We start from the raw sequence: 25,368 nt of genomic DNA, 5'->3' as shown, positions 1-25,368 counted from the left end.
CTCAAGTGGCTCGCGCCCTCCTCATCCGCTCTCTACTTGGTGCTTTGCCAAGCCGAGGCTGGAGGAGAGATGTAGTCAGCTGGGGGCGCCTCCCACCGGCCAGCGTCTATTGGTTAAGGCATCTATCATTCTCCGAGATATCCAGCTAACTATTGGCTACGGCTGCTTGCCACTCAGCTGGGCGCCAAACAAGCCTTTCTATTGGCTGCGAGCCTTCAGGGAGGCTGGGCTTTAATTTCATTCGCTGGACACCTGAGGGAATACAGAAACGGCAGCAGGTGCCCATTTGCTGAGGCGGCGCGTCTCAGACAAGAACCTCCCATTAGTATTCGGCAGGGGAGATGGGCGGGGCTTGCAGGAGGAGGGAAATAGCGCCTCACGTTCTACCATTCTAATTGGCTGTCCTTCGTGCCTTTTAAAACGAACAAACCAACCACCAGGCTTATTGGGGGAAATCCGTGTCACTCAAATGAGTTGCCCCCGCCTGAGGCTTCTCACCTCATTTTCCTATTGGTAGGCTACTTCTTGGAAGGCGGGCCGTATTCTTGCCATTCAAAATAATGACTGAGCCGCGATTGACCAAAGCAAACGTCCGTCTACAAACTCCTCGCAGGAGGGAGAACGAAGGGAAAGCGACGGTGCCGCAAGGGATTCTGGGATAGTGGCCTTTAAATGGAGGCGCGCAAAGGAGTCTGGGAGGGGGAAGGGAAAGTGGCCAAAAGGTCTGTGAGCAAAGCATTCTGGGGGAGTGGCGCAAGGGATTCTGGGTAATAATGGACCATTTGAACCCAGGACCTAACAAATTGATTTTTTTAACATCTGGATCAAACCTTCCAGCTTTGGTCCTGCACCTTCACAACTGCAAGCTCCATTGAGGACATGTTGTTATTTAATATTAATTAATGGTATTACAACCTAATTTTTTTTATTGTTATTAATAATGTTTCTACCAAGGTTGGGGCAGGGGAAACCTGCGGCCTGGAATGTGTTGCTGACCTATAACTCCCAGGGGTCAGCATGGCCAGTCCCTGGTGGGAGTTGTAGCGCAGCAGTAATGGAAGCACCTAGGGTCCTTGCCTGTTGTCTTGGTCCATGGAGTTTTCTTGGCAGGGATACTGGAGTGGCTTGCCGGTTCCTGCTCCAGGTGGATCACGTTTGGTCAAAACTCTCCACTATGACCTGTCCATCTTGGGTGCCCTGCACGGCATAGTTCATAGCTTCTATGAGCCAGTGTGATGTGAGGTGTGGTGTAGTGGTTAAGAGCGGTAGTCTCGTAATCTGGTGAACTGGGTTCGATTCCCTGCTCCTCCACCTGCAGCTGCTGGGTGACCCTGGGCTAGTCACACTTCTCTGAAGTCTCTCAGCCCCACTCACCTCACAGAGTGTTTGTTGTGGGGGAGGAAGGGCAAGGAGAATGTTAGCCGCTTTGAGACTCCTTAGGGTAGTGATAAAGCGGGATATCAAATCCAAACTACTCTTCTTCTTCTTCTTCTTCTTCTTCTTCTTCTTCTTCTTCTTCTTCTCCTCCTCCTCTGCGTTATTCAAGCCCCTTCACCATGGTAAGGCAGTGATCCATGATTTTTTCTTGGGAGAAAAGCAATGACAAACCTAGACAGCATCTTAAAAAGTAGAGACATCACCTTGCCAACAAAGGTCCGTATAGTCAAAGGTATGGTTTTCCCAGTAGGGATGTATGGAAGTGAGAGCTGGACCATAAAGAAGACTGATTGCCAAAGAATGGATGCTTTTGAATTCTGGTGCTGGAGGAGACTCTGGAGAGTCCCATGGACTGCAAGAAGATCCAACCTCTCCGTTCTGAAGGAAATCAACCCTGAGTGCTCACTGGAAAGACAGATCCTGAAGCTGAGGCTCCAAGACTTTGGCCACCTCATGAGAAAATAAGACTCCCTGAAAAAGACCCTGATGTTGGGAAAGATGGAGGGCACAAGGAGAAGGGGACGACAGAGGACGAGATGGTGGGGCAGTGTTCTCGAAGCTACCAGCATGAGTTTGACCAAACTGCGGGAGGCAGTGGAAGACAGGAGTGCCTGGCGTGCTCTGGTCCAGGGGGTCACGAAGAGTCAGACACGACTAAACAACTAAACAACAACAACAGGGTCCTTGCCTAGGGAACTTTACAAAGAGGAATATGACAGGAAGAGCCTCTGACTGCGTATGCTCTGTACATTTAAAGCACCCTCCCCCAAAATCCTGGTAATGGTAGTTGACAGAGCTACAGTGCTCAGCAAAATTTTAGTCCTCATGGTTCTGTGGTAAAAAAAAATCTGCCCTTATTCCCTTATGGGGGACACTGAACCCTTATAGAGTCCTTTGTAGGTTCTCCATCGGCCGGAGAAAATAACAGGCCAATCAGAGAATATTGAGAAGCAAAGCAGCTAGTAAGCCTGATCTTTATTGATGTGTTGCAACAGGGTGCTCCCCTCTCACACAGGAAAGGAGGAGGACCCAAGAACCAAGGTGTTCCTGTGCTTATATAGGCATTTAAATTCCCCTTCCCTGGAGCTCAAGACCACCCCTCCATACATCATACATACATCACCGAAGGGATGTAACCCAAGACCACCACCCCAGATACATCATACCTACATCTCAGAAAAAGCGGTCTGCAGCAGAAATCTGAGTGCATTGTTTATCTCGTTTGTCAGGTTATCTGATAATGCCTTATCTGATTACCTTTCCTAGTTACCTTTCCTAATTCTGGCCATTTCTTTGAGATGGTGATTACCCATTTCCTGAGACAATGGGAAGGTTCCCTCACCCCCTCACTCCTTGCAGAGAAAACATTTGGTCATTTTGGGAGTCAAAATGGTTTCAGGGCGGTCTTCCTGTGCCGCTCCAAACATGTGGTATACATATACTATGTACGTGCTTGGTTGGTACATTTATGAACATTTATTATATATAAAAGGGACGCGGGTGGCCCTGTGGGTTAAACCACAGAGCCTAGGGCTTGCTGATCAGAAGGTCGGTGGTTCGAATCCCTGTGATGGGGTGAGCTCCCGTCGCTCATTCCCTGCTCCTGCCCACCTAGCAGTTCAAAAGCATGTCAAAGTGCAAGTAGATAATTAGGTACCGCTCCAAGGGGAAGGTAAACAGTGTTTCCGTGCGCTGCTCTGGTTTGCCAGAAGCAGCTTAGTCATGCTGGCCAATGAAGCGAGATGAGCACTGCAACCCCAGAGTCGGCCACGACTGGACCTAATGGTCAGGGGTCCCTTTACCTTTACCTATTATATATAAATGACCTTATTTTTTTTATTTCAGTTCTGATATAGGAAGCTTCCGAGTCAGACCACTGGTGGTCCGTGTACCTCGATGCGGCTCAAGACAGTATATCTAAGACCTCAAAATTCCTATCACAACAGCGACCAACAAGTTAAAGCATGCAGCGTCCTCAAGGCCTCCCCGCCGCCTTTCATCCAGGAGTCATTGTCCTTTGTCCTCCCTCCTTGCCAAGGGGAGCCAAGTGATTTTCATCTCCCGTCGTCCACTTCTCCATCGCTGTCCTGTCGCTGCGACTGGGGTGCACCAGCCTGTAAACAATCTTGCTTTTATGCGCCTCCGAAATCCGTCTCTTTCCACCCCGCCGCCCTCCCCGAGAGCCGAGGCCTTTCGCTTGGATGTGTTCCGAGCCGATCGAGTGATGCGGCGGTTTCTCCCGAAAACAGGGCCTCGTCTGTGCCTCGGTCCGCTCCGTTTTCAACAGCGAGGTTATCGGGGGAGCCTCGGCCTCTCTTTCAAAAGGGCCTTTTCTTCCCGGCATGTCAGGTGGTGGAACCTGAGAGAGTCGGCCGCAAGCCAGAAAGCTTTTGGCTGGAGGAACGAAGTCTCCTTTCCTCGGTCACCCTCACCACCCCCCGACTTCTGCCGCCTCTCAGAGGGCTCCTGGAATAAAGGGTTGACTATCCTTTAAAGTGTAGATCAGAATATCCGCAAAACACGAGGGTGCCATCTTTTATTGCGTGCTTTTGAACGACAGCGGGGGGAAATTCAGCAGCAGGTCACATCCTGCTGAATGTAAGGATTGGGGGGGGAGAGGCTTCACCAGATGAATATTGGCCTGTTACACAGCCACGCTGGGGAGGAAGCTGCAGTTCCACCTGTCACTTTATTGAAGATAATTTCTTTTTAAAAAAACAGCACAACAATCTGTGCTCTTGAAGTAAGAAGCAAAGAATTGTAGCGTTGGAAGGGGTCCCCCAAGAGGACATTCAGCCCAGCCCCCCTGCAATGCCTCTTGCTTGCCTGGATGAGGGATGGAGGGCCGTGTGTATGTGTGTACTCGAACAGAGGAGACATATAGACAGACTGCCTTTCATTGAGTCGGACCATTGGGGTCCATATAGCTCAATATTGTCCTCACTGGCTGGCAGCAGCTTTCCAGAGTTTGGGGCAAGGGGGTTGTCCAAGCCCCAACTCGAGACACCAGAGATCAAACCAGGGGTGTTATGCATGCAAAGCAGGGGATCTGCCACAGAGGGATACAGCCGTCCCCTTCAAAATAGGCTTAAGATTCTAGTCCTCATGGTTAAAGGTATTCTCAGTATTCCACTCTACACTAGAGTCCAAGCAAGGCATGAAAAAAGAAGTGTGTCTACCAGGGCATGAGCAGAGTGTGCCCACTTTCTCACTAGGGGATTGGGTTTCCCAGCCGGGGTTCCTTTTTAACCGTAAAATACGATGAAGGTTCATTTCAAATGCTTGTCCTACTCAGAACGCACCCATTGAAATTAAGGGAAGTTGCAGGGGTTGGTCTAGATGTCCCGTAGGGTTCCCCTCTAGATCCAGAATTCTGTGACTAACTTAGATCCATTGATTTCAGGGTGTCTCCTCCCGCTTTGCCTGGATGCAACCCTCAGCCTACAAGTGGAAACAGAACTAGCCCTACGGAAAAGGCCTTTGCACCTTGTTGGGCGGCAGGTATTTGGGGGCAGAAGGCGGGGAGAGGCGGCAAAAATTTATTCCGTGCCCCCAAGAGAGCTTGGATGTGCACAGAGGGGGCTATTGTTTGGCAGGGCTGTGTGCCAGGCAGCCGAGACTTTATAAGAGCTTCCCGCTGGCATCTCACATGCCTACGAAGAAGCCAAAGTCTGGATCCATTCAGCCCTGCCGTCGGGGAAGAGAAAATGGTGAGTGAGGACAAGAATCCCGAATCGTGGCCGGCGGGGCTGCACCTCAAGAGCCCACCCTACGTAAGTAGTTCACTTTAGAAGTGAGTGGGGGGAAGGCCATCTCATTTTTTAAACTCCCCATTGGGTCTCCCGTTCCTTTAACTGCTGCTCAGCAGGCAGGAATCCATCAGGGGAAGCTCTTTCCAGCCTTGTGTGGCTGCCGTGCGCAGTGGCGGGGAGAGAAGCTGCACCGGTGGGATTTCTGCCTGATGCCCTGCTAGGGGGCAGGGTTGAAACGCCCAGATTGGGAATGCGTACGGTTATCGACCTGCCAATTTTTTTAAATCTTCGGGGCTCGGTTCTCCAGTGCGACGAGAGCACACTTAAGCATGTGCAGAGTGCAAATGCGGAAACAGGCTGACATGTCACAGATTTTAGAAAAGGGATTTCAGGTGCTGCTAGATGCCATCACCCCCTTTTTCTTTCTCTCTCTCTCTTCTCACCCCCTTCCCCATTTTTTGTTCAGACTCTCCACTCCAGCCTTGAGCTAGCAGAGCCTCCTGTCGCCTCGAACCGCAAGCTGGTGATTCTGATGGTGGGCGCTGTCTCAGCTCTCAGCATCAGCATCGTGGGAGTCCTGCTGGCCACCTACCTCGGGCGGGCGGACTGCGTCCAGGTACGATACGATACCATAATCTTTATTGTCATTGTCCCATACAGAACAAAATTGAAAAAAAACTATATCAGACTCAAAAGCCAACAAGCCTGCTATCCCAGCTATCGCATCCTGGTTAACCCCCTAAAAATACCCCATAATTAAATACAATACAGTGGTACCTCAGGTTACAGACACTTCAGGTTACAGACTCCGCTAACCCAGAAATAGTACCTCGGGTTAAGAACTTTGCTTCAGGATGAGAACAGCAAATGTGCGACAGCGGTGCAGCAGCAGAGGGAGGCCCCATTAGCTAAAGTGGTACCTCGGATTAAGAACAGTTTCAGGTTAAGAACAGACCTCCAGAACTAATTAAGTTTGTAACCAGAGGCAACACCGTATACTCCCACAGAGTCTACCTTACATTGCGTTTAAAACCAAAATAGCATTTGGGTAGAAACTGTTTCTCAGGTGGCTAGTCCTAGTCTTTATAACCCTGGACCTTCTTCCAGAAGGCAGAAGCTGAAAGAGATAATTTCCGGGGTGCGCACTATCTCTGCAGCTTTCTTGTGACACCTTGAAGCATAGATTTGATCCAAGGTGGGAAGAGTGCACCCAGTTATTCTCTCCGCAGTCTTTACAACCCTGGACAGCATTGTTTTTTCCCTGGCTGTGCAGCTCCCAAACCACACACACAGACCATAAGTTAATACACTCTCAACAGCACAATGGTAGAATTCCATCAACAGGTCCTTTGAGAGATTATTACGGAGGACAGGCGATGATGGAGACAGCGCCTGCCTTCTGCTTTCATCGGTGGAAGTCCTGGTGGTCTAAATCCCGCACGTTCTGCCTTCCGCCACCTTCGGCCAGGGCAGCCACATTTCAATCTTTCCCCCCTGCTTCCTTTCTCGGCAGAGAGACGCCTTCAGCTTCCTCCCTCCCCAAGTCAACGTCCAGAACGAAGCGTCTCTCTTGTTGGCGCTCAGCGAACTGGGCGAACAAGGCGTGGCTCCAGGGATCACCTGCGACTTGAGAAACGTGAGTTGCAGAATTGCCAGTAGGGCCAGAATTAGTGTCGCAAGAGGCTATGGGGACAGTGTTGCTGTTTTTCTCTCCCAATGTTGTCCAGTAAGTGCGTTAGCAGTCACTGAACCACACTAAGGTGGATTTAAGAACATAGAAAGCATCTTTGAGTCAGAGCGGTGGTGGATCTATCTACGACGACTGACAGCAGCTGCCCAGGGCTTCAGGTAGGGAGGTTTTTCTGGAGATACTGGTGATTGGACCGGGAACCTTTTTCATGCCAAGCAAATATGCCAGCTCTTTCACTGAGCTACTGCCATTCCCCTAAGTGTGTGTGTGTGTGTGTGTGTGTGTGTGTGTGTGTGAGAGAGAGAGAGAGAGAGAGAGAGAGAGAGAGAAAGTATTGTCTGGGCAAGCAGCTTTGCAAGGTCTCTCTAAGTTTGTTGTTGTTGTTTAGTCGTTTAGTCGTGTCTGACTCTTCGTGACCCCCTGGATCAGAGCACGCCAGGCCCTCCTGTCTTCCACTGCCTCCCGCAGTTTGGTTAAACTCATGCTGGTAGCTTCGAGAACACTGTCCCACCATCTCATCCTCTGTCGTCCCCTCCATCTTTCCCAGCATCAGGGTCTTTTCCAGGGAGTCTTCTCTTCTCATGAGGTGGCCAAAGTATTGGAGTCTCAGCTTCACGATCAGTCCTTCCAGTGAACACTCAGCAGTGGCGTAGCGTGGGGGGTGCAGGGGGGGGGCGGCTGCACCGGGCGCAATATCTGGGGGTTAGGGTTAGGGGGCGCAAATCCACGGGTTAGGGGGCTCAAATTACTTGCCTTGCCCCGGGTGCTGACAACCCACGCTACGCCACTGGCACTGAGGGCTGATTTCCTTAAGAATGGAGAGGTTTGATCTTCTTGCAGTCCATGGAACTCTCAAGAGTCTCCTCCAGCACCAGAATTCAAAAGCATCAATTCTTTGGCGATCAGCCTTCTTTATGGTCCAGCTCTCACTTCCATACATCACTACTGGGAAAACCAGAGCTTTAACTATACGGACCTTTGTCGGCAAGGTGATGTCTCTACTTTTTAAGATGCTGTCTAGGTTTGTCATTGCTTTTCTCCCAAGAAGCAGGCGTCTTTTAATTTTGTGGCTGCTGTCACCATCTGCAGTGATCATGGAGCCCAAGAAAGTAAAATCTCTCACTGTCTCCATTTCTTCCCCTTCTATTTGCCAGGAGGTGATGGGACCAGTGGCCATGATCTTCGTTTTTTTGATGTTGACCTTTAGACCATATTTTGCGCTCTCCTCTTTCACCCTCATTAAAAGGTTCTTTAATTCCTCCTCACTTTCTGCCATCAAGGTTGTGTCATCTGCATATCTGAGGTTGTTGATCTTTCTTTCGGCGATCTTAATTCCGGGTAGGGATTCCTCCAGCCCAGCCTTTCGCATGATGAATTCTGCATATAAGTTAAATAAGCAGGGCAGGGAGACAATATATAGCCTTGCCGTACTCCTTTCCCAATTTTGAACCAATCAGTTGTTCCATATCCAGTTCTAACTGTAGCTTCTTGTCTAAGTTTAAAGGTATCCAAAGTGCATTAGAGTTAATTAAACCACGCTGAGGTTCTCTTAAGAGCATGGAAGTATCTCTTTTATTTATTTGAAATGTATAGCCTACATTAACGTAACACCATTAAAAAGAGAGAGTTGAGAACACGAATAACCTTTGCAAAATGGATCGGAGATGTAGCGGAAACAATAGCCAGCTGAACGACCCGAGTGCCATAAAATCAGACCTGGGGACAGGGGGGAGTGTGGGATTCGGGGTTTGGGGGCTTCCTCTGCAAGATGCTACCTCTCTGCCCCCTCTCTCCCCCCACAGCACTTGATGGTGTACCATGGCCAGCCAGAAGGGTGTGTGGCCCGAAAGATGGAGGTGTCCGAACCGCTACCCTCCTGTCAGGAACTGGAGGCGTACTTCCAAGCTGTCTTGGTGAGGATCGGCAGGTGTCCTGGGGGCGGTTCTAGGCACACGGGGCATGTGGCTTGGAGTTACGGCCCTTACCCTGAAAGCACAGCAAGATCCTAGTCCTCAATGTTTTGAAGACAGGGCTGATTTGAACAGGAACAGAGGGAACTGCCTTATAGCAAAGGTCCATCTTGGGAAACTGAACCCAGGACCATCTGTTTTCGAGGCATCGGCTCTGCCGCTGAGCTGCGGCCCTTTCCTTAAAAGTAATTCTAAGATTCCGGTCCTCATGGTTCTGAAAGAAACGCTGACATATAATTAAATGCAGCATCTCAAAACAAAGCAAACATGGGTCATCCCCTGCCTTTGAACTGTTCTTTTAGACATAATTAATGCAAACATGACCAGTAGCGGTTTGTTATTTTATACATAAATACATTTTTTACTTTATACATTTTTATCCGTATGGAAGCTTGTTGAATAATAATTCGGTAATAGTTGATCTCTGGTTTTATGTATACGGTTTTAACTGTACGGTTTTATGTGTTACTGCTGGAAACTGCTCTGATCCCACCCCCCTTGAACGAATATCAGTATACAACTGTTGTTATATAAACCAACAAATGAAAGCAGCCGGTTAAAAGCGATTCAACAGCACAGACCCTGTGCATGTTTACTCTGAAGCAAGCCCCACTTGTTCAAAGGTTTTTACTACCAGGTAAACAGGCCTAGCGGGGGTTGCAGGCTTAGAGCTGTTTCATCTGACAACAGACTGCAGTTTAACTAAAAAGGTGCCAACTAAGAGCCAGAAAAAGGGGATAACTCATCCTTCAAGGTTTATTTTGGGTGGGGGTTGGGGATCCGAAGAGCCTTGCTTCCAGCTTCAAGACTTGTGGACTGGGGTCTCCTTCTTCAGATGCATGAAGTATCATCTTGAGTTGCAAATACAACACCCACAGGTGCTCAGAGGGCTGGTTGCGGCTGTGAAGTCAGAAGGAAGTTTGCAGCAAGTTTAAGGACAAGTACAGTGGTGCCTCGCAAGACGAAAAGAATCCGTTCCGCGAGTCTCTTCGTCTAGCGGTTTTTTCGTCTTGCGAAGCAAGCCCATTGACAGCTTAGCGGATTAGCGCTATTAGCGGCTTTTAGCGGCTTAGCGGATCAGCTGATAAGCTGCTTAGCGGCTTAGAAAAAGGGGGGGGGAAGGAAAAAAACCCCGCAGGAACTCGCAATACATTTTTGTCTTGCGAAGCAAGCCCATAGGAAATTCGTTTTGCGAAGCGCCTCCAAAACGGAAAACCCTTTCGTCTAGTGGGTTTTCCGTCTTGCGAGGCATTCGGCTTGTGGGGCACCACTGTATACCTAACAGTTACGTAGCAAGGTTGGAGCAGCTAAACCAAAACGGTAAAAAAACACTAAAGTCAATAAGCAGGGAGTCCCAGAGATCGGTGCTGTCCTATTAAAGGACTGAGAGTGTGTGTGAATACAGAAGCAGCAAGGGCTCTGTGTGTACAGAAATAGAAGCAGGAGAGAACACACACCCAGAGGAAGAATGGTTGGTGAAAATCTTGGAATACGCAGAGATGGCAAAATTGACGGCACTGATAAAAGATACAAATGTAGAATGTTTTAAAGAAGACTGATGGGACGCGGGTGGCACTGTGGGTTAAACCACAGAGCCTAGGACTTGCCGATCAGAAGGTTGGCGGTTCAAATCCCCGCAATGGGGTGAGCTCCCAGTGCTCGGTCCCTGCTCCTGCCAACCTAGCAGTTCAAAAGCACGTCAAAGTGCAAGTAGATAAATAGGTACCCCTCCGGCGGGAAGGAAACGGCGTTTCCATGCGCTGCTCTGGTTCGCCAGAAGCGACTTAGTCCTGCTGGCCACATGACCTGGAAGCTGTATGCCGGCTCCCTCGGCCAATAAAGCGAGATGAGCGCCGCAACCCAAGTCGGCCACGACTGGACCTAATGGACCCTTTACCTTTTTAAAGAAGACTGAAAACCATTTCAAGTTTTATAAAAAGTGACTTCCCGTATGTGAAGACCACAGCGGGGATTGAAGTGTAAGAAAACAGCAGAATATATTAGGAAACACATTAGAAATTCAGTAAGATGGAACCTTAAAATGCAATTGTACGTAACTTGAGTTATATTGAGAGCATGAAGCGAAAACATTGTATGTAGCAGTTGTCAAACCTGCTTTTGCCGGCTCTATTTCTTGTCCTGTTGCAGAAAAATGCCACACTGGGAATCACCTCGGAGGTGCAGATTGTGGGGACTGCATCGCTCGGCAGCCTCACCACCCTGCTGTGTAGCAACAAGCCCACCTACCTGGTCAACAGTTTTGCACGTAAGTAGGGCGGAAAGCAGGGACGCGGGTGGCGCTGTGGGTTAAACCACAGAGCCTAGGACTTGCCAATCAGAAGGTCGGAGGTTCGAATCCCTGTGATGGGGTGAGCTCCCGTTGCTCGGTCCCTGCTCCTGCCAACCTAGCAGTTCGAAAGAACTTTAAAAAGTGCAAGTAGATAAATAGGTACCGCACCGGTGGGAAGGTGAACAGCGTTTCCGTGTGCTGCTCTGTTTCGCCAGAAGCGGCTTAGTCATGCTGGCCACATGACCTGGAAGCTGTACGCTGGCTCCCTTGGCCAGTAAAGCGAGATGAGTGCCGCAATCCCAGAGTCGGCCACGACTGGACCTAATGGTCAGGGGTCCCTTTACCTTTACCTAGAGTGGAAAGCTGCCGCTGGAGTGGACTGTACAGACCGTACCTCTGTAAGAGGGGTGGGGGAAGACAGAGAGAGGTCTGGATATCTGATTTAGGAGCGAGAAGCAAGATTTGAACTATAAGTCCCAGCAGCAGCAGCAGCAGCAGCAACCCTGGCCACTGGGCCAATGCTTGCTAGGGCTGATTGGAGTTGTAGTTCGGCAACAGCTGGAGGGCCGAAGGTTCCCCACACAGTGGTTCTCAACCTGTGGGTCCCCAGATGTTGTTGGACTACGACTCCCATCATCCCTGAGCTCTGGCCTTGCTAGCTAGGGGTGATGGGAGTTGTAGTTCAACATCTTGGGATCCACAGGTTGAGAAAAGCTGGTAGAGACGCCCAGATCTCTCTCTCTCCCAGTGCAAATCCAACCGATGTAGTTTGTAAAATGCCAAATTTTTGACGATGCCAAAAGTTCCTCTAGACCAAGGAAGGCTAATCCCTGGTTTGGGGAGCCAGTTTGCACATACACACCCAAAAGAATTTGGATCATGATTTAAGAAATGATTAAAGTAGACACAGGATTGCACACAGAAGCCTTCTGGCATCAAAGGGGCCCTTTGGTTGGAAAAGGGAGAGTTTACGTCACAAGAGCCCTTTGGCAGAACAGGGTCTAGCATCGCACACTAACACAACAGGGGATGCATTTCCTAATAGACAGGACTTGTTGAGCCCACCTCTTCTTTAAAAATGTTTTATTTCCCCCATTTCTTTGCAGCTTCTCCACGGCACACCATGAGCAGACTTGCTTAAAAGCTGGGAAGTTGTGCAGACCAGCAACCAACATCTCCTCTTCTTTCCTCCCTGCAAAACCCCCAGGACAAAGGACCTCGCCTGAACCTGTCACTATTGATTTCCCCCATATAGGAAAGTATGTGGGGAGGGGGCCGAGACCCTGTTTCACTGTAGCTCAAGTTTGTATGTGATTTCGCCCCCTCCCTGCAACTCCTTGTCATAACCAAATCATTAGCAATAACAAGAATGATAAAAAACCCGAAAGGGTGTTTGTGTGTCTGTTTCATGCTAGAGTGTTTTGAAAAGGCGAACTTGAGTTGCAGCGTTGGGACAACGCAGACACAATTCTGCACTGGCATGGACCGCGATATTAAATTTCCTGAGAATCTGAGCAAAATGCAACACAAGGCAGCTCAGCCTCCCTTATTCAATGTGGCATGTGCCCTCTGGCGGGAGAAAGGATCATTGCATCACACAGAAATCTACCCTTTGTTTCCATCACCCAGCCAGGCAGCCCCTCTTGCTGGAGAGCTCAATCTCAAATATTAAATATTTTCCTGCACTTGCCAATTTGTGGCCCTCTACCCAGTCATTGGGATGCAGGTGGCGCTGTGGGTAAAACCTCAGTGCCTAGGGCTTGCCGATCGCATGGTCGGCGGTTCGAATCCCCGCGGTGGGGTGAGCTCCCGTCGTTCGGTCCCAGCTCCTGCCCACCTAGCAGTTCGAAAGCACCCCTAAGTGCAAGTAGATAAATAGGTACCGCTTTATAGCGGGAAGGTAAACGGCGTTTCCGTGTGCTGCACTGGCTTGCCAGAGCAGCTTCGTCACGCTGGCCACGTGACCCGGAAGTGTCTGCGGACAGCGCTGGCTCCCGGCCTCTAGAGTGAGATGAGCGCACAACCCTAGAGTCGGACACGACTGCCCCTAAGGGCAGGGGTACCTTTACCCGGTCATTTGCATGATATTTGCATTAACCTCTTGTGCTCTGCATCGCTGCTAATTTGCCGCTTGACAGCCCAGGGTCCCCAAGTTGGCTGCTTTCGGTGTTCCCTGCAGAAGCACAGCTGCCTCACCAGAACATCTGGGCTCATCAGCTAAGGAAGGTTTGCAGGAGCAGCAGTACCAATCGGCTATGAAAATGATGGAGTTTTTTGCACTTGCCCAGCTGCAGAAAACTTCCCTGGCCTCCAGTAAAATTAAAACAAGATTAGTTTTTTAAATCCATTTAGGCTATTTATATACTGCTTCATCACAAGTGTCTCAAAGCTCTGATTTCATAGAAACAGAGAACTGAAGAGTTGGGGGACATTTGGTCCATCGTCCAGCAATGAAGGCGAGGAGCATCCATCAGCTTCTGAGTCAGTTCCACTGTTGCCAACAGCTCTTGCTGTTAGAAAATTCTCCCCGATGTTTAGCCAGAATCTTATTTCTTGTCATTTGAATCCATTGCCTTCACTCCTTCCCTCTGGATCCGAGCATTAAATGTACATTTCCCTCTCTCACAAACCAGGGTTCCTGGATTACACTAAAGATTCCAAGATATGTATATATAAAAAGTTTAGGCAAATGTCTCCTGAGGCTAAGTTTCTGGGGTACTTAGGTTCCTTGGGCCACTGACTTATTCTGAAGTGCTCTAGTAAGTTCCGACCAAATTTTTTGCAATCTGCTAAAAGTTTCCCTCATTGCACAAACCAGGAATGCGGACTTACGCTCTGCTCAGTTTCAAAACAAGGCAACTTCAGACATGGGTTATGAGGCTGGCTTGTTTAACCAACCACTCGGCTGCGAACCACGATTCCTGCCAGAGCCCTGTGCAACAGAATAAGTCGGCTTTCTATGTAAGGGAAGCTGATCTTAGGTTCTGCTTGCCTTGTGGCTTCGCAGGACCTTGAACCCTTGGCTTTGTCCCTGCTCAGCTAGAATGTGGCATCCTTGCATTGGCAGCTGGTACCTGTGGGGTCAAAGGAAGTTGCCCATCTCCTTAAAATAAGATTCTAGTTAAATAGGAATGAAAGCAGCTGACATTTGGGGCTCAACACTTTTTTAAAAAAGGGGGGGGAAAGAGGGATTTTCCTTGGAGAGTGACTCAGTCATTTAAAAGCACCAGATGGCAAAATTCAATTTTTCAGACCGCATGATATAATTTTGATACTGGCTGCTGGGAAGGCGTTTATGAACCCATTCATGCCTATGGTAGACATTCAGCCATAAGGACTAAAAGGCCTCGGCTCCCATCAAGTCACGTAATCCAAATCCATCCAATCTGATGGGCCGTTTTTTGTAATGAGGTTCGTAGTTGAATGGTTTAGAATTGTAAGCCTTCAGGTAGGGACTGACTTATTCTCCATGTACGTAAGGCAGTCTGGAAGCCTCTTTGGCTGAAGAGAGGGGTGCAAATAAATACATACAAAAACTGCAAGCCCCGTGAAAAACTCCGCAACTCATCACATATTTATATAAATCTACACACAGAATACACTTGGGATGCTGCGTGTGGTTCGAATCACCTCGCCTCAAAAACGATACTTTAGAGCTCTTAAAGGTCCAGAAAAGGGCCACCGAAATGATCTAGGGGAGTGGAGTGACCCCCCCATGAGGAAGGTTTGCGGCCTTTGAAAGAAAGGGCAGGGCAGAGGAGACGCAACAGAGTTCAAACTGTGGCAAAAGCAGAGAGAAGCTTTTCTCTCTCACAGTGCAAGCTGTCAAACTGAGTCAAAGGGCAGCTGATTCAGGATGCGCAAAAGGAAATCCTTTGAACACCTGGAGGGCTGAAGCTTTGGGGAAAATGTGTTCCAACCCATAATAAGCCCACCTGCTTCCTAGTTTCCCCTTTTTTGTCACAGGCGTTAAAGCCTTGCGTCTGTTGAAACCAGAAACTCGAGTTCTCTGTCCCGCCGGCAGCTGGAAGTTTTCTGGTGGCCGCAGTGCAATCGCAGACGCGTCTCTCAACCTCTTCACGCCGATTTCGTGGCACGGAAACGAAGGTGCCTGCACGCAGGGAGGGGGACGGCGCCGTTTTGTCGGAAAGGAAAGGGAGGTTAGGAGATCGGCCGTTCTGACATACACGAACCACAGCTTAATGGAAGCGGGCAGTGGAAAAACACAACGCCGCAAAGAAAATTTAAGGTTTTTATTACCCCCTAAACCGCAACCCAAAAAAGAAGAGTAGTTCTACCCACCCACCGCCACCCACCCTGACCCATAATAACCTGGTGACTCTCCCCGCCTCTCCCCAACTAGCCCGGAGGGAAGATTACGGACACCGATGGCTAGAAGGCTAGGTGAACTGGGGCATGCAGAGTCGGCGATGCTCTTGACTGCGTAACGGGGCCGAGGAGAGTTGGGGGCGCCACTGAGGGCCCGTGGCCTGCCCCTCCTGCCCGCATCATTTCTTCTCCTCCTCTTTCTTGTCTTTGTTCTCCTTGGAGGCCTGCGAGGCCAGGGAGCCCATGGCGTTGCGAATGGCCTCGTTGTTGGGGTCGACTCCCGGCAGGTTCTCCAGGACACTCTGCAGGAACTCGGGGTCTTGCATCACATCGTAGTCGTCCTCTTCCTGGACGCGGGAAACGTCCGTGAAACAGGTAAAAATCAGATTGGAAAGAATTTAAGGATTATTTGCATAAATATTGTAATATAAATAATTAGAAGTCACTTGAAAGCACCAAATAGGCCTAGGATTAAAATAGGATTTAACTGCAAGTAAGCTGGATTTAGAACAGTAAGAAAAGAGAATAAGATAGTTAATTGCTGGAAATAATTTTAGATTAAGAATGATATTAGAGAACTGTTACATGCAGCTACAATGAAATTCAGAAGAGAGGGATCTGAGGAAGTCAATTAGCAATGTAAGAGAGATTGGGTTTTCAAGGGATATGTGTTTAAGATTTCTTTTTTAGTAATGTGTTTTCTCTTGTGTGTTTCCCCCCCTTTTCTCTCTGTTGTATTTTATTATAATTATGGAAAATTTAATTAAAAAATGGGGGGGGGGGAGAAACAGATAAAAATCAGCATCAGAGGCACTGCCACCTTTCTGACCTGCCCTCCACCGATAGGTCTCAAGGTGGGTCACAATGGCCCTTGCAAGAGATTTAGTGGTACTCTGGATATAGCTTATAGCAGAAAAGATGGGGGGCAACTCTGTAGGCAGGAGAGCCCCAACCTCCACCAATGGGGTACCCTTCTAGACAACAACTCAGTGCTAGCAGGGGGAGTGGGAATTGTAGTTCAGGTCTAGAGGGTGCTGGGTTGGCAGAGGCAGCTCTGAGCACGTGGACAGAGGGGGCAGAGGGAGGATCTGCGGCCACTGACCTTTGTCGGTTCTGACGTGTCCATATCGGTGCTGATATCCACCTCGGCCGACTCACCTTGTCCAAACTCTGAGAGGGGAGAAAACACGCACAGCTTAGCAACCTCTTCTCTGCGATAACCAAAGCCCACAGGTGGGTTTCTTAATGAAGAGCCAATCACGGAGCCTCCGCTTAAAGCAGGGGTGTCCAAGCTTTTTTCAAAGAGGGCCAGATTTGATGAACTGAACATGTTTTTGACCCTTTTTTAGGATTGAAGTTGTTGAGCGTTTTTTTAAGATTGAAGCTGTTGAGTTTCCCCCCAGATTTTACCACAGGAAATAAACTGCCACGGGGGCTGGACTTTGAACATGCCTGGCTTAAAGGGAAGGAAGAGATTCAGTCTCCTTGCGGCTCACCCCGAAAACACACCATTTTTATCTCTATTATTTCAGGGTGGGGAACTTCTGGCCCTCCTAATGATCCTATCGTGTCTGAACACTGGCCACGCTCCATTCCCCTCTCAACACTTCAAGCTGTTTCCCCAAACTTCGTAACCAATTTACATTTTAAGGGAAGCTTTTAATATTTGATGGATTACTGTATTTTAATATTTTGTTGGAAGCCGCCCAAAGTGGCTGGGGAAGCCCAACCAGATAGGCAGGGTATAAATAATAAATTATTATTATTTTTACCTGAATTAAAATGGGGTGCAGCCTTCACCCTTTATTTTTTACTGTCTGCAAGAGAAACTGTTCCCTTCCTCCTGGGATGCTGCTGCTACCTGCCTCCCATGTTCCTGCATGTTCGAGCACAACCCTAAAAGGAGATGAGGCTGGAACACTTAATTCATGCCGAGTTGGAACGGGCATGGTCCTCTGCGGCCGATACTTCTCTTCTGGGCACTACTGAGAGATACTGTTCTAGTGTTTTGGAGGAGGAGGAGAATAATCCTGACAATACAAAGGGCAAGTGCTCAAGCCGCCCCCAGAGGCCTTCTCAGCGGTTGCCCTGCCCCACTGGCAAAGGTGGTGTTCCTGATCCGAAGGCGGGGCCTACGGTGGGTGCTTCTCGCCTGCGACTCACCGGCTCCTTGGAGAGACATCTGCATGGCGTAGGCAATCTGTTCTTCTTCGGTCATGGTGCTGAGGTCAGGCAGGCCAGCTCGACCGAATTCCTGTTGGCCTATGGTCATCTTGAGCAGGGCATCGTCTGAATCTAGAGCACAAGGAAACACGAGGAGCCATGTTTGAGGGAAGACGATTCGGTGCCAGATCGTATTGCAAGAGATCTTACCCTCTGGAGCAGGAGGAAACAAGCCTGCTCCCTCTTCCATGTGACAGCCCTTCAAATATTGGCTACCCCATCTCCTCTCCATTTCCTCTTTTCCAGGCTACACATACCCAACTCCCTCAACCATTCCTCATCAGGCTTGCTACCCAGACTCCTGATCATCTTGGTTGCCCTTGTCTGCACAGCCTCCATCTTGCCTAAATGAAAAACTCGGATTCTTTTCTAACCCTCTGGCACATGGAGGAACCTGAAAAGGACTTGATTCCAAGCTGACTGAAAAATCCATGCTCTGGCTTCCCCCTTCTGTAGAAACTCAGCTTAGCCACTCCACATATATAAAACATCAGCCCCATAAGGAACCGTAGCCTGGATATGGGGCATGGGTTCCCCAAAGCTGGCCATTTACAGCCTGTCTTTCTGTGGTTCAGAGTTATTTGACTTGACTGGGAGGAAAGGAGACTCAGGTCACTTCCCCTCCCGATTTTCCTGGCTCAAACCCTTTCTCTTACCATCCGCACCAGAGGTTGGGATCCCGGCTTCTGCGGCAGATGCTGCCGCAGCCCTGCGAGCTTCCTCTTCCTGCCTCTGCCGTTGCTCCTCCATGGACACCCGGAGCGCCTGGGAGGGAAAACAAAACAGACAAACCAAGGTGGCCAAATGAGACACAGGGGCTGCTAAACCAAGGAGTGTATCCCAAACGTAACACAGAACGGCTAACACCCACATCAAAGCATCACCCCCAAAAAAGTATCTCAAGAACCGCAGTTTCTAAAGGGTGCTACAGTTCCCACACTTCTTATGGGGTGGGTGGAGAAAAGTGTTTAGACAAGCTGATGTCCAGACAGGTATAATGTTGGTGTGTGTTTTAATCTGTTTCTTGCTTATTGCTGTTGATATTTTCTGAATGTTTTAAAGAGTTGGTTCCCCCGCCCTACCAGAAAACAACTACCAGACTTTTAGAAGACATCTGAAGGCAGCCCTGTTTAGGGAAGCTTTTAACGTTTGATGGACTATTGTATTTTAATATTTTGTTAGAAGCTGCCCAGAATGGCTGGGCAATAAATAAATAAATATTATTGGCGGCGCTTACCAGAGCCAGTTCTGGGTCGGCGCTGGGATCCACGCCAAACTCGAAGTCACTTGCCCCCAGGCCCAGCATTGCTCCTCCCTCTCCAGCGAGGATCGGGGAGCTGATGAGAGCATCAGCCAGGCTCGGCCCGGGGGGCACCGTCACCAGGTGAGAGCCCGTCCCGTCTTTGCCGTTCAAGGTGTTGATGAAGGCCGTCAGCTTGTCGGTGTTGGCTTCCTGCGGGCGGAAAGGAGAGGTCAGGGACTGACCCGGGAGTTGTTGCAACTACATGCAACAACAACGAGCCACGGGCTCAGAGAGGGCCTCTCACCTCTTCTCCAAAGTTGATGATGTCCACGTTCACTTTCTCCTTCTTCAGCCGCTTGGCCAGTTTCACGAGCTGCGAGGAGAAGAGATCCATTAGGGGCGCAGAACAAGGTGGGAGCACCAGGAACGGGAGAGGCTTCCCGGAAAACCAGGTGCTTTGAAAATGAGAAAGTTCCTCCCTCCACACCCAGCTCCAGGTACACACTCACGTCTTTCTCATTATCCTCTACAGGGCTCCCCACAAAGGCAATGATCCGCATCTTGTGGTTCTTGCCCTGGCGATGTTTCAAAGCCAACTGGAACAGAAGCAGCCATGTTACATGGAGAGAGGAGAGGCCCCTCTGCCCAGCCTGTCTCCCCCCATCCCTGGGTATGAATGAACCCTTTATTTCCCTTCTCCCAGACCACTGTCAGTCAGCGGATAGACAATATTTATCTGGATAGGCCATTGATCTGACTCATTAGAAGGTAACTTCCAATATAAATCATCCATATCTTCAGAACCATGAGGACTGGAATCTTGCTTTGTTTTTAAGGGAAGGGCTGTAGCTTCTTGATCGGAGCTTTGCATACAGAAATCCCCAGGTTTAATCCGTGGGATCTTCAGGAAGGACTCCCTGCCTGAAACCTCGGAGAGTCACTGCCAATCGGTGTAGTCAATACTGAGCATATCTTAAAGTTTTAAGTGTCTATATGCTTATCACACTTATAAATTTAAAATTTATTGTTGTTCCTTGTTTTAACTGTTTGTTTTCCTTCTGGGATTGTACCCCCAAGTGTGTTTTATAAGCTGGTCTCCGACCGTAATAAATTATCTATCTATCTATCTATCTATCTATCTATCTATCTATCTAATGGACCAATGGTCTGACTCGATGCAAGGTAACTTTGCTGTCAAGGTGTCTTTCCCTGTTGTGTATGACTTCAGGTGTAAGACAGGCGAGTGAGGCTTGGTCAACACAGCTCCACAGGCCAAATGGAGAGGTCTGGCAGTCTGAGGGCTCTTCACCCTCTGTTCTCCTGCAAGCACTGACCCCGCTCTCAGGACAGACCCCTCACTTGCCCAACTTAGCATGGGGCTGTTTCAGATTCCTTGCCTCTCCACTGCCCCCGAAAGGATGTTCATCTTTAGTTTAATATCTCAACTGAGGGCTGCCATTGGGGGAAAAGGAGAGAAGTTGCAACTTACATGAGCAACTCGGATCCCTGTACAGAAGGTGATCTTCCCTTTGGGCTGGACCGAGTGCAGCTTAGACAGGATGCGGCCTGTGTCGGGGGTCAGGGTGGTCAACACCTCACAGTTACTGAAACAGGCAAATACACACATGGGCAGGTTGAGGATTAGGGTGTCAGAAAAGAAGAGAGGCAGAGAGGAGCGGGGTACAATGACCTATAGCGGATCATGATCTGGCCTAATATGCTAAACAAAAAGAACATAAGAGCCCTATAGCTGTTTTTTGAATTATGGTGCTGGAGGAGACTCTTGAGAGTCCCCTGGACTGCAAGAAGATCCAACCTCTCCGTTCTGAAGGAAATCAGCCCTGAGTGCTCACTAGAAGGACAGATCCTGAAGCTGAGGCTCTAATACTCTGGCCACCTCATGAGAAGAGAAGACTCCCTGGAAAAGACCCTGATGTTGGGAAAGATGGAGGGCACAAGGAGAAGGGGATGACAGAGGACGAGATGGTTGGACAGTATTCTCAAAGCTACCAGCATGAGTTTGACCAAACTGCGGGAGGCAGTGGAAGACAGGAGTGCCTGGCGTGCTCTGGTCCAGGGGGTTACCAAGAGTCGGACATGAGTAAACAACATAGCTGTTTAGGCCAATGGTTCACTGTTAACCAACTGAGACCCTAAAGGCAGCAGGGGAGGCCTCCTTGGTGCTGTTGCCATTGGGGGATGCCTGGCTGGCACTGACCTATGGTGACAGGGCCTATTTGGTGTTGGGTTGCCATTTGTGGAATGCCATGGTGAAGTGTGTTTTCTACCCCTTATTACTGACTTGCAAGAGGAATCTGAAAACATTCCTGTTCACCCAGGCATTTGGTGGCTGAAAGGCATTGTCCCTAGCAACTCTGACATCACAGGATACGAGAATATTTTCAACCGCAACTGAATTTAGAAAGCTAAAAAAAAAAAAAAGTTTCATTTTGACTACGTTTGGTGCCCTAGGCTCCTTCAGAAGGAAGGGAGGGGGCACATTAGATAAATAAATACTTCAGCATCTTGTTCTCCCATTGGTCAACCAGATGACCCAATGGGAAGCTGCTGATCATCTCCTCTCTTCCGATTTTCCATGGGGTGATTTGAGCGAAACCTACTTGGCTAAAGTGATGAGGCCCACGTTGTTCTCGGGGTTACTTCGGGTCTTCGAATGGCAGACGATGTTGACTGCATCTTGCTGGGCCTGGAGACGGGTCGGTAAGAAGTCCCCGTTCCTCATGTACTCGCTGTTGTCGACGCTGCACCAGGCAAAGGGAGATCAGAATGAGCAACAAATTGAAAATTTTAAAATAAAGTATCACTAGCTCTTTTCTATCAAAAAATTCATGGAACATTATGACAACAAACACGAAACAAAAGCAGAAAGAGTTGTATTGGGCATGAAATTAAGGGGCATGTTTCACATAGACCTGTCCCCATGTTCAACACTCTTCTGCAGGCTCCACTCAATCCTACTTCACTCCCAGAGACTCCCATCAAGGGGATGTTTCCCCAACTTAGTGCCCTCCATTCAACTATCCCCCCACAGATAATAAGGTAAAGGGACCCCTGACCATTAGGTCCAGTTGTGACCGACTCTGGGGTTGTGGCGCTCATCTCGCTTTACTGGCCGAAGGAGCTGGCGTACAGCTTCCGGGTCATGTGGCCAGCAGGACTAAGCCGCTTCTGGAGAACCAGAGCAACGCATGGAAACGCTGTTTACCTTTCCGCCGGAGCGGGACCTATTTATCTACTTGCACTCTGACGTGCTTTCGAACTGCTAGGTTGGCAGGAGCAGGGACTGAGCAACGGGAGCTCACCCCGTCGCGGGGATTTGAACCACCAACCTTCTGATCGGCAAGTCCTAGGCTCTGTGGTTTAACCTACAGCGCCACCTGTGTCTCTCCACAGATAATAAATAATAATAATAATAATAATTTATTATTTAGACCCCACCCATCTGGCTCGGCTTCCCCAGCCACTCTGGGTGGCTTTCAACAAAATATTAAAATACAATAGTCTGTCAAACATTAAAACCTTCCCTAAACAGGGCTGCCTTCTAAAAGCCTGGTAGTTGTTTTTCTGTTTGACATCTGGTGGGAGGGCGTTCCACAGGGCGGGTGCCACCCCCAAGAAGGCCTTCTGCCTGGTTCCCTGTAACTTTGCTTCTCGCAGGGAGGGAACCGCCAGAAGGCCCTCGGAGCTGGAGCTCAGCGTCCGGGCAGAACAATGGCAGTGTCTGGGCAGAACAGAGACCCTCTTCCAACCCCCCCAATGCTCCCTCCCCCCTAATTCCCCTCAATTCAAATGCACCCCACCCCTTCCTTAACAGTCCCCCCTCGATTCCCCACCCCCATAAATTTCTACCCCAAGCCACTAAGGGGATCCTGCCCCCTATGTCAAATGCACCTCCCTTCCCAGGAGACACCCCTCATTTCCCACCCTCCAACTCACCCCCATTCTCCCCCTTCAAATGCACCTCCCACCCCCCTCCTGAGTCCCCCCCTTTCCATTCTCTTCTCCCCATGGAATCCCAGAACTCCCCCCAAGCCATGAAGGGGATGCTCCCCCCCCAACACACCCATTCTCCCCCTTGGCCTCCCCCCCCGACCTCAAACGCACCCCCTCCTCCCCCTTACCAGACCCCCTCCCCCAAAGCCCCCCAAGGAGACCCCCCTCGATTCTCCCTCCCATTTAAGTCCCCCAACTAAAGACCCCCTTCCCTCCCCCCCCAAATCCCCCTTATAATTCTCGCCCCACATAGGGTGTTCCCCCCCCGCCTCACGTCACCCCCAACTGTCTCTCCCATTCGCCCCCCACAAAAATTTACCTCAGGCCCCACCGTGACTCAGGGAAACCGGCCTCTGCCCCTCCCCCCCGCCAGCCCCTCCCCCCCGCCGCCTCCTCTTCCTCACCAGACCATCGTGCTTTCCAGCACCATCGCGGCCCCTTCCCAGTCCGGGCCCAGTAAGAGAAGGAGAAGGAGAAAGACAAGCGGCAGCCTCGGAGGCCTCTTCCTTCCCCTCTTCCTCTGCCTCACTCTGTCGGCCTCTCTCACCTCGCTTCCTATTGGCGGCCCGTGGGGAGGGCCAATCAGAGGCGCCCTCCTTGGCAGGTCCCCGCGCGGAGGCCGACGGGAAATGTAGTTCTGCTGGTGGAGAGCCAGGCAGGCGGCCCATGGCTCCGCCCCCGCCCTGCCTGGTCCTCGGGAGGAGGAAGAGGCGCAGGCGCAGTGGCACCTCTGCCTGCCTGCTGAAATGAATGAAAATAAAAGAGGGCCGCCTAGTGATTAGAGCAGTGATGGGTCTACGTTTGCGGGGTGTGGACTGGGGCTTGATCTGTCATGGAGGCCTGTTTGCAAGCAGCAACAAGGTCTGGGTAACTAATGTTACCTTCATCAATGGGGTTGCTCACGAGTTTACATTTTTGGTATCCAAATTGTTGTTGTTAATAATAATAATAATACCCCTCCCATCTGGCTGCATTGCCCCAGTCACTCTGGACAAACATATCTACTGAATCTACTGAGTTTCTACTGAAATGAGGCTTCATTTTAATCTTGTATTTTAATCTTCGTTTTTAAGTTGTATTTCAATCGTTTTTATACCTGGTGTTAACCGCCCTGAGCCTGGGCTGGGGAGGGCAGGGTATAAATAAAATTATTATTATTATTATTATTATCATCATCATCATCTAAAAACATAATAAAAACAAGCATTAAAAGCTTCCCTATACAGGGCTGCATTCAGAGATGTCTTCTAAAATGTTAAGTTCTTTATTTCCACGACCTCTGAAGGGTGTTCCACAGGGCGGGTGCCACAACCGAGAAGGCCCTGTTCTGAATGGTTCCCTGTAACTTCACTTCCCGCAGGCTGAACACTTAAGTACTTATTGTTAATTCCTCTCATGGCTGGGGAAACCCAGTAGGTTGGGAGGGGTATAAATAAACATTATTATTATTATCATGGATCTTGACCTCTGTTAAAAAAAAAAGGGGGGGGGGGATCCATTAGCCAGAGCCGAACAGCCAATTTACCACAGCACTCCACCATTACAACATCTGTGCTACTGACTCCTAGTCTTTGGGATTGAAACATATATACCACAAAAAATTAGTTATGTGTCATGCGACTGAAACTGGGTCTACTAGCCTCAAAAACTGTAAGCAATGTGGACTAAACTTACTTCTGGAGTCCCTATGGGATAAGGGGCCCCAAATACCATTCGTTTCATAATAGATCCATCCCCAGGTAAACGCATCAGGCTAGGACCCAGGTTCAAATCCTCCCACTCTTAAGCACTCACTGGGGGTGACCGGGGTGGGGGGTGGTGTTCACTGCCTCCCAGGCTAACCTACTTTGCAGGGATTAAATGAGTAGGGGGGGGGGAACCGTGTGGGCCACTCTGAACTTGGATAAAAAAGGTGGGATAAACGCAATAAAATAATTTAATTTATACACTGTCCTTCCACCGATCACAGGGAGGTTTATAGCACCAAAATACAAAATATGAAGATCCCAGGCCACAGAGAGGTTAGGCTGGTCTCAACTAGAGCCAGGGCTTTCTCGGCCGCGGCTCCAATCTGGTGGAATGCTCTGTCCCAAGAGACTAGGGCCCTGCGGGACTTGACATCTTTCCGCAGGGCCTGCAAGACAGAGCTGTTCCACCAGGCCTTTGGTCAGGGCGCTGCCTGACCCCCTCCTCTGGCAATCTGCACAGAATTTTGCTTAATTGGTTGCCATCAATTTGATTTTAATTAATTTTATAATGAATGTTTTTAGAATGTTGGATTATTTTGATTGTTGTTAGCCGCCCTGAGCCCAGCTTCGGCTGGGGTGGGCGGGATATAAATAAAATTTATTATTATTATTATTATTATTATTCCCTCTATGCGCAGGCTCTGAAAAAATAGTCCGTTTTGTAACATGGGG

The 25,368-nt window shown here is 49.4% G+C and overlaps 2 protein-coding genes across 11 annotated transcripts; one reads left to right on the top strand and one right to left on the bottom strand.

Annotated features, from left to right (window-relative positions):
* Nucleotides 1-175: 175 nt before the first annotated feature.
* Nucleotides 176-12,856, top strand: LOC310833321 (uncharacterized protein). 10 transcript variants are annotated; one of them, XM_083715972.1, is made up of 9 exons: nucleotides 730-905; nucleotides 3,283-3,541; nucleotides 4,841-4,938; nucleotides 5,034-5,210; nucleotides 5,656-5,805; nucleotides 6,703-6,825; nucleotides 8,682-8,792; nucleotides 10,998-11,115; nucleotides 12,246-12,856. In XM_083715972.1, the coding sequence occupies exons 2-9, from the start codon at nucleotides 3,334-3,336 to the stop codon at nucleotides 12,278-12,280; spliced, it is 1,020 nt and encodes a 339-aa protein (XP_083572098.1). In that variant the 5' UTR covers nucleotides 730-905; nucleotides 3,283-3,333; the 3' UTR covers nucleotides 12,281-12,856. The 10 variants fall into 10 exon arrangements, with proteins under 10 accessions (XP_083572099.1, XP_083572106.1, XP_083572102.1 ...); XM_083715973.1 differs by lacking the exons at nucleotides 730-905; nucleotides 3,283-3,541 and adding an exon at nucleotides 176-278 and having other exon boundaries at nucleotides 12,246-12,828; XM_083715980.1 differs by lacking the exons at nucleotides 730-905; nucleotides 3,283-3,541 and adding an exon at nucleotides 176-278 and having other exon boundaries at nucleotides 4,841-5,210; nucleotides 12,246-12,828.
* A 2,521-nt stretch (nucleotides 12,857-15,377) lies between these two features.
* On the bottom strand, nucleotides 15,378-23,520 carry PSMD4 (proteasome 26S subunit ubiquitin receptor, non-ATPase 4). The gene is made up of 10 exons (XM_083715452.1): nucleotides 23,353-23,520; nucleotides 21,556-21,696; nucleotides 20,424-20,538; nucleotides 19,444-19,530; nucleotides 19,239-19,307; nucleotides 18,929-19,144; nucleotides 18,348-18,456; nucleotides 17,632-17,763; nucleotides 16,571-16,638; nucleotides 15,378-15,815 (listed from the first exon to the last, which is right to left on the bottom strand). The coding sequence occupies exons 1-10, from the start codon at nucleotides 23,376-23,378 to the stop codon at nucleotides 15,648-15,650; spliced, it is 1,131 nt and encodes a 376-aa protein (XP_083571578.1). The 5' UTR covers nucleotides 23,379-23,520; the 3' UTR covers nucleotides 15,378-15,647.
* Nucleotides 23,521-25,368: the final 1,848 nt, after the last annotated feature.

Source organism: Podarcis gaigeae (genome assembly GCF_964106915.1).
Source record: "Podarcis gaigeae genome assembly, chromosome: 16".
NCBI classification, from domain to species: Eukaryota; Metazoa; Chordata; class Lepidosauria; order Squamata; family Lacertidae; genus Podarcis; species Podarcis gaigeae.
This window is presented reverse-complemented; position numbering and strand designations above follow the sequence as displayed.